We start from the raw sequence: 17,794 nt of genomic DNA, 5'->3' as shown, positions 1-17,794 counted from the left end.
GAATGAGTGTCAAGCGTGACTTTAACGGATTGCTGGGCACGTCCCCAAAGAAGAGAATAAAACCCACCTCGAGATAATAAGACCCTGCACGGCCTCCCGCGCCCTGTAATTTGGATCTCTAGGAATCGCCTTTGTTGTGGGCGACCAACCACAGGCAAAGAAAGCACCTGCTCCTCCAGCCGGTCCTCGAGGAAGGACCCCGGGCTGCCGAGCCCCTGGCTGCTTCTCCGGGCCCCTTTCCTGCGCCTCCCGAGACCTGGGGGCTCCGAGGCATCCCGGGGCTCGCATGCAGGGTCAGCTCCAGCGCTTCCCAGCCGTGGTGGGGCGCGTCCCTAGGTGTCCGACACCTCGCTCGGGGTCAGCGTTCTTTGCCTCCTCGTGCCGGCCAGAGTGTCCGGGACCGCGTCTGCCACCCCCAGGCCTGCGAGGGCAAAAGCCAGAGACGACCGCGGCACACCCCCTCTCTTCCCGGCTTCCATCCTGGGGCTCCCAACGCCCAGCGGCGTCGGGCCTCGGCGCGGCCGGCTCTCCGCGGCCTCCTGCGCGCCCCCTCTCTTCGGCCCGGATCTCCAAGGCCGCGGTCCCCGCCCCAGCCAGCTCCGAGGGCGCTTGGCCCGTCCGCCCTCCAGGGCTGAAGCCTGAGCTCTCAGCGCTCCCCGGCGACTCCCGCGGGAGGGGGCGCGGCCGCCCCCGCGGCTCCACCCTCTCCGCGGGGCCGCGGCCATCTGGGGCCCCAGCCATTCGAGTCCGCTCTGGGGCCCGCGCCGAGCTCGCGCGGGAGGAGGCAGCCCTTGGTAGGGGCCCGGGCCTCCCCACCGGGCGACCCACTTTGCCAGCGCGGGTGCGGGAAGCCGGACGCTGAGATGCCCCGAGGGGGCAGTGGCTGCGAGCCGAGCCTGGGTGGAAGCGCGTCGCAACGGACGCTGCGCCCCTGGCCACCTCGGTGACCCTCCAGGAGCCGGGACCCGAGCCCCGCAGGCGGCAGCGCGGGCCCGCGAAGACGGCGAGGTCCGTGCTCCTAACGTCCGCGGCGGGCGCCAGCTGCGGAGCCTCGGTCGGGCTCTTAGCCTCCCGACGCTCCCCCCAGCCCCCCGCGAGCTGGCAGGAGGAAATAGCGCGCGGCCCCTTTAAATTTACCCAGGAGCCCTTAAAGGAGCCCCAGGGGCCCCAGACAGGAATCCCCACCCCGGTCCAGCCCGCGCCGCCGAGCGAGCAGCCAGCCGTCCGTGCTGCCGGCCGCCCTGTGCATGCGCCCCGCGCCCCGGGGCCCCGCGCACCGAGCGCCGCGCGCCGGCTGCCGCCGGCCCCGCGGCCCCGCGCCCTGCCGCCCCGGGGCCCCGCGCCGCAGCGCAGCGCATGGAGCCTGGCGGGGACCACCGGAGTCGGAGCGGCGGCGGCGGCGGCGGCAGGGGCGGCCCCGGGCCAGCAGCGGCCTCGGCACGGGGCCGACGGCTGCCGCCCGCCGGATCGAGCAGCAGCGCGGAACCCGAGGAGGACGACGGCGGTAAGAGCTGGCTGGGGCCGGCGGCTCGGGCGGGGGCCCCGGCGTGGGGGAGGGGAGGGCTGCGGCTCCGGGCTCCGGGCCCCTCTTCGCCGCCGAACAAAGCGGGGGACGCGGGCAGGGCGGGCGGGGGCGCCACCTGGCGGGCGCGGATCGTGGCTGCAGGGCCAGCGGCGGAGCCCCCCGCCCAGCTCCCGGGGTTGGCCCGCGGGGCTCGGGCGGATCCCCTCCCCCTTAAAGGGCCCCGCGGCCCCCGCCTCTGAGGCCGAGCTGGAGGGGCCCCGAAGGACCTGGCCTGATGCCGCGGGGCGCGCGCTCTAGGCTGTTGGGACTTGCGTCCCCCGTCCCTTTCTCTTTCAGACTCCCAGGTGGTCTCCCTTAACCAGCTGTCTCTTAAAAAGTCTGCCCAGACCTTGGTCCCTTTCCGGGGCTTCCCTCCAGAGGAACTGAGCTGGGGACTCCGCTGCTTTAAGTTGGGCTGTATTCTCCTTTGGGGCCTCGCCTAGAGAAGGGCACCCTTTTTCTTTTCCCCCTATGTTCTCCCTGGAAGAGAGCATGGCTTGCGCCTCTTGGGGACCTACCCAGTACCTTCCCCACGGGCGGGCAGTTTTTAAAGAGATGGTCTCGCCCACACTGGCATACACTCCCCTTCTGTCCGCGCGTTACCCCTCCCTTCTTTTCAGAAATTTTGCCACAATTTGTCAGCTATAGCGGGACCAGCCAGTCCTCCCCGTTTGCTCTCAAAGGGGGCTGTTTCTCTATCCGGGGTCAACGGCTTAAGATCCCTGAAGCTCGCGTCCAGGCTCTGGAGCTTCACCCCTAATCCCGGAGCTCCCCTGCCAGAAATTCCCCATCCCCTTTTGTTTTTAAAGAATCCCAGCTCCTCCCCTTTTTTCGGCTCTTAAAGGGCCAGTCCACCTTAGACTAACAGATCCGGCGCTGGAAGGATGCTGAGAGACCAGCTAGCTATCCAGTGCCTTTGCAGACAAAGACACTGAAGCCCAGAGAGCGGACATCACCTACCAAAGGTCACAGAGCAAGTTACTAGTGAAGTCCGGAGTCAAACCCACGTTTCTGACTCTGAAACTAGCGCTTTTTCTTCGATGTACTTAAACCAAAACCAAACAAAAACAGGGTGACAGGAGCCCCCTCTGATCCTGCCTTTTGTTTTCCATACGGTGAGATTCTCTCCTGGGAGGATGACCATATTTGTCTATTCAGCCTATTTGACCAGGAGACCCTTTTCTAAATGAAATACGGTCCAAACTGTAGGGAAAGTGGGGGGGACTGCTCAGGGTCTCCGTTTGGCAAAAGGGGACATTACTGGGTTGGTGGCCTTTCTACTGCCTGCCCACTGATTGCTGGTCAGTGGCCAGCTCCCGGCCAGAGCAAAAAATAAATCCCCAGAAAGGCTTAATGGATTCCGGTGGGTGGTGGCCACTCCCTGCTGCAGTATCTTCAGTAGCCACTCTAGTGGCCCTCCTGCCGGCCCCTTCCTGTCATCAGCTCTCCCAGACTCTAGTCCTTAAAGCTCCTTTCTCTGGAGGTGCTGACAGCTTTGTCATGGGGTCCCTTAATTTTGGGACCTGACAATGTTTAGTGCCCCTTAAAATGGGCTTCTTAGGAAGGTGTATTTGAGGCACTATTGCAGAAAGGGAAAAAGATCATCTTTGGGTGGGGCCCTCCGGGCTGGGGCCTCGGGCGGTGGGTCCTGTGTGCAGACAGATGCCCCCTTTGTTCTCTGGCCCCGCTGCCCGCTCTACTCCGGCTGTAACCGCCAAGCAGGCCGCTCCCCTGGCTTTCCCCCGACATTGCTCATCCAGAAGGGGTACCTTGCAGAGCCTGCTGCCTCCTTGGGCTTCACCTTCATTTTTTGAAAAAAATTAGAGCTGTGCCCTGCATTCTTTTGTTCCTGATCCTCTCTTAAAGGGGTCTCATTCTGTGTAAAGGACCAATGTTCTGACTCCCTGCTCTGCCACCTCCCTTTGATTGCTCTTGCAGTCCCTTTCCTGCCCCTGAACAGACCTCTCCCACCTCCGTTCTCTTGCAAAATGGAAGCCCTAGGTTCTTTCCCTGGAAATCTTAAGAGATTGAGACACTGTCTCCCTTTCCCCCCTCCTCCCCCCTTCAGGGCAAGATCTTCAGCTGGAAGGGGGTGCCTTAGGGTCCTGGGGGAGTGCCCCCCTGCCCTCCTCCAGGGCCAGGGGACCAGCATCTTCAGGCAGGAAATACTCAGACCACTGTGAGGCCCGGGCCTCGAGGCCTGGCAAAAGCCGCATTCCTGGCCGTGACCATCGTCGTTACTACCATGACCACTGGCGGCTGGAGTACCTGATGGACTTCAACCCGGCTCGGCACGGCATGGTCTGCATGGTGTGCGGCAGCTCCCTGGCCACTCTCAAGCTCAGCACCATCAAGCGACACATCCGCCAAAAGCACCCTTACTCCCTGCACTGGAGTCCCCGGGAGAAGGAGGTCATCAGCAACAGCTGGGATGCCCACTTGGGGCTGGGGGCCTGCGGAGAGGCCGAGGGGCTGGGGGCCCAGGGGCCTGAGGAGGAGGAGGAGGAGGACGAGGAAGAGGAGGAGGAAGGGGCTGGCCTCCAGACTAGCCTGCCCAAGGGCCCAGGTAATGTTCGACTTGGGGAAGCTGGGGCCTGGAGGGTGGATGGGGCCAGGTGGGCCAGCCTGGGCTTCCTAGCCAACTAGCTGGTTTCCTGGAGCAAGCTACTGCTCCTTTTTGGGGTGAGCTCTGCTTATTGGACAGTAGTGGGTGAGGGACCGTGGGACAAGATCTCCAGCATCACAGTCAGTTTTGACATTCTGTAGTTTTAGAAGGATCCAGGGAGTGGAGGCTGGAGAGAGGCCTGGGAGCAGAGGGTACTGGAAAGGTCTGACAGTGAAGTCTAGGGAAGGGGCTAGAATCTGGACCTGCAGGGGAGTCGGGTGGGGCTGAGGCTTTGTGTGCAGGCAGATTAGGAGATGAAGGAGTTAAGACTTGAGGGGAGAGGAAGGGAAGGGCAAAGGTTAGGCAGAGGGCTCGGAGTCAGAGTGAGGGAGAGGCTTGTGGCTGGAGGGCCTGGCTGTGGTGGGGGGGGCTCTCCCGGAGGGCCAGCATCTCAGTTCCTTCCCTCCCTCCAACCCTTTCAGGCAAAGCCCCAGCTGGTGGGGGCGGCCGGCGCCGGAGGCGAGGGGGCCCAGGGGCACCCGGGGCTCCGCGTCGGTGCCTCTCTGCCTCCCGGAGGGCTGGGGGCAGCAGGGGGCTGGGTGCCCGGCGGCTGGAGCGGAGGCTGAAGGAGTCCCTGCAGAACTGGTTCCGGGCAGAGTGTCTCATGGACTATGACCCGCGGGGGAACCGGCTGGTGTGCATGGCCTGTGGCCGGGCACTGCCCAGCTTGCAGCTGGACGACATCCGTGCCCACGTGCTGGAGGTGCACCCTAGCTGCCTGGGGCTCCGCGGCCCCCAGCGTAGGGCCCCCCAGCCTAGCGCCCTGCTGCAGGCCTGGGATGGCCAGCCGGAGGCGCTGTCTGAGCTCACCCAGTCCCCACCAGGTGCGAGGCCCACCCCATGGCCAGAACCCCTTTATATAAGGGCTGCAAAGTGAGGTCTGTGGCCAAAACTGGGAGGGACTCATCTCTCCCCCCTCCACATAGATACACACACACCCCTCCCCCCACATAGACACCCCCATACACCTCTCCCCCACACATACCTCCCCCCCCCCCCCCCCCCCCCGCCACGCTCCTCACCCCACATAGGCATCCACACCTCCCCCTCCCCCCCCAGACACACACACACACACACACAGGTTCTGGTTGTGGGGGGATTCATCCCCCCACCCACATAGACACACATGGACCTCCCCCGCCCCAGCCCTTATAGACACGCACACACAGATTCTGGTGGGGCTTCTAGCTTAGGGCTGGGATGAGAAGCAAGGGACCCCCTCTTCGTGGGTAAAGGCAACCCAGCCAGCAAGCTGAGCCCCTCTCCCTCACCCCTTCCCCAACAGACGATGACCTCGTCCCCCAGGACCTGACCAGCAAGAGCCGGGACCCGGCCCCCGCTGCTGGAGCCCCGTCCTCTCAGGACCTCAGCCCCCCAGACGGAAAGGAAGAGGCTGGCTGGGTCCCTGAGAGGGTGCCCGGGCTGGCAGGGGAGGAGGAGCCGGAGGAGGGCGAGAGGGTGGGGGTCCCCGGCCGGTCTGCGCGGGGCCGCGACCCCCGCCGCCACTGCCCGGAGCGCTGGCGGCTGGAGTACCTCCTGGAGCTGGACGGCGGCCGGCGCGGCCTGGTGTGCCTGGCGTGCGGGGGCGCGCTGGCCTCGCTCAAGATGAGCACCATCAAGCGGCACATCCGCCGGCGCCACCCGGGCTCCGCGCTCCTCGGCGGACCAGTCGGGGCCCTCATCGCCCAGGAGTGGAGCGAGAAGGCCGCCCACCTGCTGGCCCTGGGGCTGCCCTGTCCCGAATCGCCCGGGGACCCCGCCGCCCCCAGCACAGCCGCAGCCTCCGAGGAGGGGGGAGGGGCAGAGGAGGAGCAGCCAGAGGAGGAGGAGGAGGAGGAGGAGGAGGAGTGGTGGGGTGAGCTGGGTCAGAGCAGGTGGAGAGGGAGAGGGGCTAGGGGTAGAAGGCGGGTGGGGACAGTGGAAGGTCGAAGGGGAGACGGGAGGCAGGGGCCACCGGCGGGCACGGGTCGGGGGGTCAGGAGGCCGGGACGCTCCAGAGCGGTCCTTTGTTCCGTCCTAGGCGACGTCCCGCTCTCCCCCGGGGAACCGTCGGAGCGGCAGGCGGAGGAAGAGGAGGACGACGAGGACGGCCCGGATCCCGGGGCGCTCGCCTTCCCTCCGCCGCCGCCGCCGCCCCCACCTCCCCCGCCCCGCAGCCGAGAGCAGCGGCGGAACTACCAGCCGCGCTGGCGGGGCGAGTACCTGATGGACTACGACGGCAGCCGGCGCGGCCTGGTCTGCATGGTGTGCGGGGGCGCGCTGGCCACGCTCAAGGTCAGCACCATCAAGCGGCACATCCTGCAGGTGCACCCCTTCTCCATGGACTTCACGCCCGAGGAGCGCCAGACCATCCTGGAGGCCTACGAGGAGGCGGCGCTGCGCTGCTACGGTCACGAGGGCTTCGGGCCGCCCGCCCCGGCGGCGCCGCGCGACGGCGGCGCGGACCTCAAGGCGGGCGCCGTGTGTCGGGCGTAGATCACTCGAGGGGGAGGGCGGCGGTGCCGGGCCGACTCCCCCGGCTCCCCGCGGCCCTGGCCGCTGCCCACCCCCGCTGGCCGGGCAGGGCGGAGACTCTCGGGACTGGGGTGGTGTGGCGAGTTCAAGCTAGTGCGGGCGCCGCGGGAAGCGCCCTCTTCTCCTCGGACCCGGAGCCCGGGCCTTCGCCGCTCCAGGCCCCAAGTTCCTGAGAAGACTCGGTCGGTGCGCGGAGAGCTTTCGGCCCCGGGTCGCACCCCGCCAGGCCAGCCTTGGGCGGGCGGGGCGCCATCAGTATTAGAGTCCCAAGCAGGTGAAGCGGAGGGCGTGCAGAGGGGACGAGCAGGTCCCTTTTTCTTGGCTTTTGTGGAGGGGGGCGCCGAGGTTTCACAGAGGCACGCCGGCAGGCACGGCTCTCGGGGACCGGGGCCGGCTGCCCCCCAGCCGTTCGTTACTGGCCATCGCGGCCGCTCCGTGGCCTGGACTGCAGACGAGGGCCTTCCTCGCGAGGAGGGCAGTGGGGCCTGGGAGCCCGCCGGCCCGCGGGCGGGGAAGGCGCGGGCGATCGCGGGAGGGAGGGCGGGGCGGGGGGCCGGGCGGAAGGGCGGGGCCGGGCCTGAGCCCCGCCCGCGGGGCGGGCTCTGCGGGGACTGCCGCGCCCTCCTGCCCGACCCCTGCCACGCCCGCCGGCGCCGAGATCTTGTAAAGGGTTTAGCACTTTCTTCCTTTTCTCGCCTGCTCCGAAGGTCTGCCTGTACCCCTGAGCTCAGTCAGGCGCGCCTGCTTCAAGCGCCCTCAGTCCGAGTCCGGGACACTGGAGGTCCCGGCAGTTGGCGTTCTGTTCCCGTCCCCTCCCTGCCCCCCTTTTGTACGCCGTGGACGTGCCACCCATTCGCAGCCCTCTGGGCCTGGGGCCGGGCCTCGGCCTTCCTTTCTCTCCTCTCCGCGGCAGAGCCAGGCCGCGAGGGGCCGGGAACGGGTCCCGCGATCTCCCAGGCAGGTCCGAGAGGGATGTGTACATTCATTCTCCTGTGGAGAACAGGTGGCCCCGGGATCAGGCCCTTTTTGCTCTTTGTATTTTATTTTGAAACTGTATTTAATGCTTTTATATGAGAGGGGGAGGGGCGGGAAGAGAGCTGTCCGTCACCCTTATGTGCAAATGTCTTATTTATTATGCGTGTATCAGAGATAAGCTGTGAGGTGGTGGAGGAAGGACCTAAAGGAGGAGCGAGGAGGCGCGGGCGGGGGGACCCCAAACATCATAGACTAATGTGTGCCTCACCAGGCTCCTCCGAGGAGTCTCTAGTAACCCACTGGCGCTCTCCACATGGCCAGGCCGGTTCCTTTGGTCTTAAAGGCTGAGTGGGGAGATCAGCGGGTGGGGACTTCAGGGCTGGGTCTGGAGGGGTACCGGCCTTGGCAGCTGCCTCTGTGGGTGGGAAAGCAGAGAGCAGAGAGGAAAGCCTTCCTCATCTCAGTGCTCCCAGGCCAGAGCCCAAGGTTCAAGTGCCTCAAGGCCCACTCCCCTCGACTTCTTCTGATTGGGAATTGAATTTTATACCACGGATTTTATAGCATTTTTTATATAATTCAAGATTGTCTGAGCTGGAAAGACCTTGGAGATCAACCAGTACCTGCCCCCACCCATTTCACAGATATGTAAGATGGAGTCCAGGAACTGAAATTATCACACACCAGGTAGGAGCAATTCTAGGACTAGAATAAAAACCTCAACTCCCAGTTCAGTGTTCTTTGCACTACACCATATGGCCTCCCCATCTCTGGTAAGTTAAAATTTCTTTTACCGTTAGGCCTGCCGAAGGATGACGTGTGCTGGGCTCTGCAGTCCCTCCCAGTGCAGCTGTGGGCTTCTGGGGGTGGCAAAGAGCAGCACACTTTCCTGGAACAAGTATTCAACAGGGCAGTCTTGCCACCACTGGCTTTCGCTGGAGGGTGCCAGCAGCAGCTTTCTGGACCAGAACTCCAGAAGTAGAGCTGACTGCCGCCTGGCCCAAGGCCTCCCTGCTGGGCAAAGGCTCTGGCATTGTGTTGATGCCACCAGGGGTTCAGGGAATACTGCGTGGGCTGTCACTCATCTGAAAAGTGAATTCCTAGAGTGTTTGAACCTCCAGGTTTTTTGAGACAGTATTAAAAGAGAGCAGGGATTATGGATGGCCCCAGGTTGGGTACTGCCATTCTTTTATTTTCCTTCATGCATGTTGTTTTCAGATCCAGGAGTGCTCTGCCACTTTTGCTACTCTGCCTGTTCAAAAAACAGTAGGCAGACTGGGGCAACTATCACAGTCATCCACACCCTCTGCCGAAGTTCAGGTAAGCCAGGGCAGAGAGCAGGGTGAGAATGGTCTTTGCTCTCAATAGGCAGGGAGAGGCCTTAGGAGGGCAAGAGTGGATGTCTTCATTGAGAAGCAGCCCCAAACACTCCACTGGTTCTCAAAAGTGTGGCCAGTCGAAATTAGGAAGTTAGTAGAAATGCAAATTTTTGGGTGGCACCTTATGGATCAGAAACTGGCATGGAGCCTAGCAATCTGTTTTGATAAGCCCTCCAATGATCACAAGGCACGATAAAGTTCTGAGCGCCAGTGAACTAGTGGCATTGTAGTTATTACTACTTTGCAGCTATTATAGCCTCTTGAATCAACAGGAGCTTAGGTGGTTCTCATCTCTAGGTGCCTCCTCCTTGCCTTGGGAGTCTGATATGAACAGGTGAAGTTTCTTCATGAATCTTTTTTGTTAATGGTATGCTTGCTATTATGGCCAATATGTAAATGTTACTCTGAATACATATTTATATACCATGTTAGTGACATTATTTGAACATTTGTATGCGTATTTGTGAAGTTGTTTGCATCAGTTACTTTTTAAAAATTTCAGCCTAAGTTTTCTAAGAGGTATGTTGAATAAATTTAAAAAAATATCAGCTTAAAGGTCATGGCAACCTTAGTTTTGGGAAAGAGCAAATCCAAGATAAGTTCTTTCAGCAAAGACCTGATGGAAAAGTTTCCATTTTCCGTGGTGACTGAGTCTTACTGTAAGTACATTGTGACTGTGTGGGAGTTACAGGCTGCTTCATGTTGCAGGTGGGGGAACCCTCCTAGGTTGCTGTGAACTGGGACAACAGACCCCCCTGGCCCCTTCCACTCATCATCTTTCTCCTACAGTCACCTCTTAGAGGGTCTCTTATTTTCTTTCAGAAACCAAATGCACAGCTTTGCTCTACTATGGAAATTCTGCAATCTTGGAAATCATTACTAGTATCAACTATTAGTCACTTTTTAAAGCCTTGAAAGTGGAGTGGGGATGGGGGCCAGTGGAAGCCTCGTTTGGTTCTTACTTTACCCAAACTGTGTATAAAGAATAAAGTTAGCAGAATGACACCACAGTCACTGTTTTTTTTTTTTTTTTTCTTTTTTATTAATACCACATCAATTTGCAGTTTTACAGGAACCAAGATTCAAGCTCCTTAGGTGCTACTTACTTTTATGTTGCACGCACATTACACGCACACAGTTTCATTAGTAATTTTTCACCTATAGATTTTTCTTAAAAAACAAAAACAAAAACAAAATTCCTGTGTGGCACAAAGATCTGTCCGATCAATTTGAACACCGCAGTGACGAAACAAAAGCTAGGTGTGGAGGCTTCAAGCACAGGGAAAGGTCCTTTGGAGGGGAAGCCCAAAAAGACAGTCAGTGCACTGACTTCTTGGGAGGGCAAGAAATGGAGACGGAGAGTGCATTTCCCACCATGACATGAAGTGAGTTAAAACATTTCAAAAGGAAAGGGAGCTAAGAAAAGAAGAGTGGAGTAAGGCAAGGTACCTTTTACCCATCTAAATTCCTAAGTAATTTCCTCAACAAAGTAGAAAGAAAAGGTCCTTCCACTACCTTCTACAGAGCTGCACTGCTTTGGGACCGTCAAAGATTATAGCCCTTACTTTAAAGTCATCAGTGCATATTCCATCTGGATTATCACAACTGTGAGTTACAACCTGAAGGAATTCACAGATGATGTTCTTTCAAGTTTACTGAATATTCATGTTGGAAGGGGAGGAAGATGTAAGTCTCAAGTGGGAATCAAAGATTCTCAAATGCCCTCCATCTGGTATCAACGTGAACTGTTCTGTTGTCTTTTAGTTGTGCATGGAGCCCGCCAACACAATCTGGCCCTGCCTGGTCACCCTTACCTAAAGCTTCTTGGAAAACACTCTCAAAAAGAGGACTCTACGCCACGGTACAGGTGCTAAGACATCTTTAGTGCCTGAAAATGGAAGGAACCCTCAAACAACACACGCCCAATAAGCTAGCCTCTACATTAAAACTCCACCTGAACCACAAAATGCACCTCCCTACACTCCTCTGTGGTGTCTTAACCACAGATAGTCTCCTCTCAAGCCGGCTCAGCTTTGGTCCTCAGGGTAAAATGAAGAGCACAGGTTAAAGATGGAGTGTGTTGGGAAAAGAGAAAAAGGGCTTTGTGTTTCTGTAGTTCACCTCTTGAGAATGTTTCCCCACCACGGACTGAGACAGGATTACAATAACTCAATAATGGAGAGGCCCACATGCAGATTAAATTTTTTTTTTTCTAACAAGGTTACAGCAGTGTACAGCAGTTACAGACATTTATTTTATAATAAGAAAAGTACAACCATATTTATTAAACTTGAGGGTAGGAAAGAGGGAGGAAAGCACATTCAGGAATAAGCGCTCAAACTACAGCTCAGAACTGGTGTCCAGAAGAAATGACACAGACACCACCGTCCCACATGTGGAGCCTTTCCTTCCTAAGGAGGCGCAGGAGTCAGCAGTGCTCCTGTGCGCTCCTCCTCCATCCGACCTTCCATCTCCATTCTTGGTTATCAGATGGTATTCTGGGAATCAGAAATCATCACTATCAGCTATCAGTTATTCACAGAGTTGAAAGTTATGTCATTAAACGAAGAAGATCAGGAGTAGCTGCTCATGTTGTGGGGCAGGAAGGTGGGATCAGAGGACCGCAAAACAAAACGAAACAACAAAGAAAACAAACAAAGGGCAGGAACCCCCTTCTTGTCCCCAGGTAATTTCTTCATAAGTTAATCATTATTTCTTAACTTAAAAATAAGGGCAAAACTATGATGGGAAGCTACAGAAGACTGACTAGTCCTTGAAATTTGGATAAAAGAACCCAAGACATGGGTTTCTATTTTTCTTTTTCTCCAATTTCCCCTCCTTTCAAGTTACAGGTTAAAGCTCCACTGTCATGAAGGTACGGATTTCTCCTATTAATTTGGTTCTTTCTTTATTCTTTTGGGTTTTCTAAGATACCAGTTCTTTTTTAAGTCCAGAATATTAATCCAGATATTTCTAAGATACCGTTCTTTTTTAAGTCCAACAATTCTTGTGCTTGATACTGAGGGTAGAGGGAAAGGAGGGGAGAAAACACCAAATTAAAAAGCTTGGAATGCAGGCTCGAGCTGACACTGAGCACGGTCCTTCATAGCACAAGTGACAACGTTATAACTATTAAATGGTGTTTTAGTAACTGTTGCGTTTCTGGTTTCCATGTACTTATTCTGCCTTTTTTTTTGCGATTCCAGGGAGTTTTGCTTGGATCCTATCGGGAAAAGGAAAGAAAAAAAGAGTGAAGATATAGACATTAGTTCCAGATTTTTGTTTTAACACTGATCCTAGAAGACAACTCTTGGACTTACTAGTGTCATGTGAACAACACTCCCATTTTCACTGGGCTTCCTCTAGATGAAAAGAGGCAGGGGCTGAGTTTGGCCTGGGATGAGCTGAAGAGTACCCCCAAGATCCACCCCCTCCCTCTTTTGCTGCCCAAACCTCCTGGCTCCCTCCACTGGGGATGCCGGAGAATGAGGTATATGCAAGCACACTGCCTGCTGGCTGCGCTCTATAGGAATAAGCAACAACTACATACAAATCTGTGTGAACTGCCCTTGCTGGGCTTTAGCTCCAATATCTACCTAAGAAAGCGAAAAAGCAGGTAAAGATCCAGGCATTAAGTCTGGGCTGTATGAATACAGACAAGGTTTCCTCATATCAAAGCTAGAAAAAGCACTGAAATCCGGGGTGTGAAAGGTGGGGGCAGGCGCAAAGAGAATTTAACTGCTGTGATGCTTTGTTTCTTAAAGAGTATCTGAAGAAAATATGGAAAAATATTAACTTACAAAGTTCCTTGATATAGGGAGTCATAAAAATTCTACCAATATTTTATTATTTGATTTAAATATAAAACTGATTAAAACAGAAGGATTTGTAGTCTTAGAAAAGAGGTAGTTTTGAGCTTTAATCTACAACTTTTATTTCTGAAAAGGGAAGGAAGACTTTGGCTTAATATTGATATTTGTGAAACTAAATGGCGAGTAGACAACCACAAACATTTAAAAACCAGTTCAAAAAGGCAGAGTGGTTCTAACTCTGTTGATCCTTTTCAGTTTAAGATACAAAGAATGCTTTATAAAGGAACAGATGAAATAATTTCTAATAAAATGAAACCATTAACCAAGCCTTTCCTTTTCCCCAGGATAAAAATTATTTTCTTTGGCATTACCATTTTACATAGGAGACTAAAAATAATTGGGGGGAAAAAAGCTCATGTCATGATGAAATGAGGAACCTAAGCATACTCACTTTTCAACAATCGACTTGGTCTGATCACGGGCGATGCCAACATAGTGATCAATCTGGGTCTTTAAAGAAGAAAAGTCATTCAGTTGTGGCAACACACAGATTAACAATTTTCCTGAAGGTAAGATTCTTCAGTCTCGGTTAACCATCATTTTCTCAATACCAGAAACTGTGTGTTTAATCTATATTCAGTAAACACAAATATGTTCTGACTTCTGGTGAGACTAATTCATTTAATACCAAAAAGCCATGAATCAAGTCAGATGATGGATGACAATCTATCAAAAATAACTTCATAGCATTCAGTACACTCAATATAAGCCACTCTACAATACAGACATCTGTTCATACTGATGGATTCAGTTACCAGTTTCTCATAGGCACTTGACTTACAAAATTAAGACTGTAAAAATGACTAGAAAAAGATTGCTGTCAACTCTCAATGCCTAAAAAATGAACTAGGGACTTCCCTGGTGGTCAAGTGGCTAAGACTCTGCTCCCACTGAGGGGGCCCTGGTTCAATTCGTGTTCAGGGAACTAGATCCCACATGCTGCAAGTAAAGATCTGATGTAGCCAAATAAATAAGCAAATAAAGAACTAAAATTAGTCATACATTAACTGGCATATCTGATTCAACACAGACAAATGCTTACCTTGTACTTCTCATAGACAATTGGAACACTGAAAACGAGCAGTTCAGCTGTAAGACAGAATCAGGAGACACGGCAAGTGTAAATGTGAGACAGCCACAAGGTCACAAGTAACAGGGATATTTTTCCTCATGAAATATAGGGAAACACAACTTCATCAATATGAGAAATCCTGGCCAGAGCTCTCAATTAAGGACAGTTAGATACAGACAGGCATACAGGCTTCCCTTTTGTACCACAAATAATTCCCAAGTTATGAATCCTCATGTTTAAACCAAATCTAGACAACTCTCCTTTATTATTTCTAGTTGTCTGGATGTTTCTTTATAGGTGGGACCATTTAATAAACCTGTGCCCATAAACACGGGTTCCTTCAACGTCTAGTCAAGGTCTTTATGGATGTTGAAGGCTGCGCCAGTGTAAAAGGACTGGAGCCGTGCTGAGCTCTCTTTGCTCTTACTCTCACCAATTACTTCATAGAGCCTGAAGACATTTTCCTTGCCACCTTACCAAGAATCAGAAGGGTGATCCCATTGAAAACGGCACCAACATAGGTCATCAGCCACATGAAGACAGCAAGCTGTGAAGGCCAACATCAGAGGGTTAAGCAGGAATAATCATAATGCAAAACTCAGGCTGGGCTGTGCTTAGTCACTCAGTTGTGTCTGACTCTCTGCGACCCCGTGGACTGTAGCCCACCAGGCTCCTCTCTCCAGGCAAGAATGCTGGAGTGGGTTGCCATGCCCTCCTCCAGGGGATCTTACAAAATTCAGGTTTTTGATATTATTCTTTTCTGGCTAAGTCCTCATAAATTTAGTGATGTATGCCACTAATAATTTCAAGATGAAGGTTATCTCATTTCTATTATACATTTGAGGGTGCATAAGAGAATTCAGTGGCTCTCTCAGGCCCCCAAACAGATGGTAACTGCATTTCTGTCAATTACATACGTTATCCTTATTCTGATGTTAGTTCTCCCAGTGCAGAAAGTACCTTCTTTACTAACCCCTACTTCCATTTTTGTAGATTGATTGAGATAAGCATACATTTTGCTTTTTTCTGATAAAACCTTATTTACTGCCTTCCTCTGAATTATAACTCAGTCCCTGGTTTTCCTCAGCCTCACCACCAAAAGCTGTAGAGGCAACTAACCTTCAAGGAGTCAACTAGATCTTCCACCAGAAAGAGACGAATGATGAGTTTCAGGGCCCTGTTGATGTGCACCATGGCAGCGTTCACATAATTATGGAAAGCTTCTGAGGACAGAGTGATGTCAACATCCAGGTAGGCTCTTCCAGAAGAAGAAACAACAGTCACACATTTGACCTTGCAGGAGATGATCTCTTTCTGTTAGCACAGACGTTCTTCAGAGGGTCAAATCCCCCGAAGGGTGTGTGAAATCTGCAGAGGCAGTTTTTGCTAACATGGGGTGGAGGGGACATGACTGTTATTTGGCAGGTAGAGGCAAAGCTGCCCTATGTCCGCAGTGTGCGACAGTCATGTACAATGAAGAACTGCCCAATGTCCTGCAGAACTTCTACTGTCTCACAGGATATTCATGAAGGTGAACCTATCTATAATTATCAAGAGCCCAGAACATATAAAAACAAAGTATTTTCCCCACAATTTTAACATATCCCAAATTGTCTAAAACTGTATTTTGTTTATGCCGAAACCTTATTAAGATTTTTTTTTGCCATTTTGGAAAATCACATCTGTAAGGGAGATTATAAATGTACATGCAAGTATCTGATCTAAAGTATCTTTTTTTTGGGTGTAGTTATTTCTAAGAAATTAAAATATTGACTGAAATGCTTATTGTTTTACTGTCAATGATTTTCTATTTTATCATTCCTTATGATCAAAAAATTATTTACTGGTAATGTTATCTATGAATTTCATTTCAAAATGATAAAGGAGGCATTATAAAATATTTCTTAAAAAAACACAAAGACCTGGGTTATGTTCCCAAGATGCATTATAGAACTGAGATGTAAGCACCTGCTCATAACCTGTTCATTCACTCAGCACTTACTGAGTGCCCATGAGTACCAGACCCTCTGCTAGGTGTTGGGATATCAGAAAAATAAAACTGTCTCTGCCTCAAACAGCCTATAGTCTTGCGGGAAAATCAGAAGAATAATAGGCATGTTTTTATTTCCTGTTTATTAAGGAAATATTTACTATCAAACACAAAAGTTACAAAAACTAGATGCTGTAAGTAATACAACCCAACAAAACACCTTTTATAATCTATAACAGCATCATGCTAATGGAGAAAGAGAAAAAAAAAAAACAAACAAAAAACAAAAAACTTCTACATTGCAGCTTGTGGCAAAACAGTAAAATTTATCCACTCAATCAATCAACAACTATTGATCTGTTAAAACCAATTTGCAAGTAACTTTTTAAATGCCACGTATAGCTTCAATTATTCCTTCTATTTTCACCAGGAGAAAACACAAGGACCAAAGCTGCAGTCAGTCACCTATTCTGTCATAGTTCTGAGAGATCACAGAAATACTTCCTTTTCCATGAGAAGGGGTTTTAAAAATGTGCCATTTGGAAATAATAAAATACTGCCATTTGTTGATGTTAAAAGTTTTATGGGCCAAGACTTTCAAGAGGAAAGGAGTGAGGAAAACATTTGTTAAAGTCATAGCACAGCTGGAAAAAGTAGCAACTGGATTCTACAAATGCATGACCTACTGACTTGATCACGACTTGCCGCTGGTATTAAGGTAATTAAAGGAGAGACAGGAAGGAAATCAGTAATAAAACCAAGAATATACAGACCGAGTTCTGATATTGCCAAGAATGCATCCTCAACAATATTCCAAGGCTGTTTTAAGTATTAACTATGTGGGGCTTAAACATGTACCTGGGACCCCATTTAACTGAGTGCTGTCCAGATGCTCTGCTTTCTCTGCAGGATGACCCTGCCCAGGAATGCAGACAGTCCTTTTAGCGGAGCCTCTATAGTTTGTCAAAAAGTTCCTGGCTCCGAACGTGGTCACTTCATAAAGCAGTCTCCAGCTGATGCTCCATGCCCCTGATCAGCTGCATCAGGCCCTGTGATTCCTGACTTCTAGTCAGGTCTGCTCTGGATCTGAGCAGCCTCTGCAAACCCTTCCCCAAGTTGCACAGCATCACTTATGACACTTGAACTCACTTGAACGGATGGCCTTCTTCTGATTTCTGTACAGCTTGGATGACAGACTTGTAGACCCTGAAGCTGATGGTGACCGACAGGAGAGCCAGGATGAGGTAAGAAACCACACTGATGACGCTGAAAGCTGCCAGGGACAGCAGCGTGATCAGCGTGGTGCCAAAGACAAAGCCAGTCTTCTTCACATCACGCCAGAAAACCAAGTCGTGCACTGCCAACAAAAAAGGAGCTTACGTTAGACGGCCTCGCATGCAGCACGAGGCCGGGACCGTTCGCTCTGTGCTCTGCACACCCGACAAGCCTTACACTAGCATGCAGTTACAGGTGCACCCCTCCGTAAGACAGTAAATAAAAGTCAGGGAGAACCAAAGTACATCAGGGATGATTCACACTGCCAACGGTTTTACTGGCTTCTGGATAGGCTTACAGAAACTTAGTTTTTAGTCATGGCTATTCAAGTACAATGGAATAAAGTGTCATTTACTTTGAATGCTTCAGTAAAGCAACTGTGGGAAAAGCTTGAAAACTGTTGACTAAATTAAGCAAACCAGGTTTATAAATTATCAACAGTTGGGTCAACAGACTATAAAACCAAAGGTAACTTGACTTGTGGCCCTTAG

At 52.7% G+C, this 17,794-nt stretch overlaps 2 protein-coding genes and 1 long non-coding RNA gene across 4 annotated transcripts in view; 1 reads left to right on the top strand and 2 right to left on the bottom strand.

Moving 5' to 3' along the window:
• Positions 1-6,561, bottom strand: part of LOC136169673 (uncharacterized) — a 45,571-nt gene extending 39,010 nt beyond the window's left edge. Inside the window, exon 1 of the long non-coding RNA XR_010663427.1 lies at positions 6,432-6,561. This is a non-coding gene — a long non-coding RNA (uncharacterized lncRNA). The remainder of the gene's footprint in view (positions 1-6,431) is intronic.
• Positions 477-6,709, top strand: ZFTA (zinc finger translocation associated). The gene is made up of 5 exons (XM_065937591.1): positions 477-1,504; positions 3,633-4,130; positions 4,652-5,053; positions 5,515-6,084; positions 6,250-6,709. Exons 1-5 carry the CDS (start codon positions 1,357-1,359, stop codon positions 6,702-6,704), a joined length of 2,073 nt encoding a protein of 690 aa, XP_065793663.1. The 5' UTR covers positions 477-1,356; the 3' UTR covers positions 6,705-6,709.
• A 3,565-nt stretch (positions 6,710-10,274) lies between these two features.
• The window catches only part of RTN3 (reticulon 3), a 55,185-nt gene continuing 47,665 nt past the window's right edge, over positions 10,275-17,794 (bottom strand). For both annotated transcript variants that reach the window (XM_065937590.1, XM_065937589.1), the window contains 6 exons: positions 17,178-17,385; positions 15,158-15,296; positions 14,516-14,585; positions 14,009-14,055; positions 13,358-13,416; positions 10,275-12,317 (listed from right to left, as the gene is read on the bottom strand). In XM_065937590.1, coding sequence (XP_065793662.1) covers positions 12,272-12,317; positions 13,358-13,416; positions 14,009-14,055; positions 14,516-14,585; positions 15,158-15,296; positions 17,178-17,385 — 569 coding nt within the window. In that variant the 3' untranslated portion in view covers positions 10,275-12,271. The remainder of the gene's footprint in view (positions 12,318-13,357; positions 13,417-14,008; positions 14,056-14,515; positions 14,586-15,157; positions 15,297-17,177; positions 17,386-17,794) is intronic.

The sequence above is a fragment of the Muntiacus reevesi genome, chromosome 5 (assembly GCF_963930625.1).
Source record: "Muntiacus reevesi chromosome 5, mMunRee1.1, whole genome shotgun sequence".
Lineage (NCBI taxonomy): Eukaryota > Metazoa > Chordata > Mammalia > Artiodactyla > Cervidae > Muntiacus > Muntiacus reevesi.
Note: the sequence above shows the minus strand (reverse complement) of the source record. Positions and strands in the feature narration are given on the sequence as shown.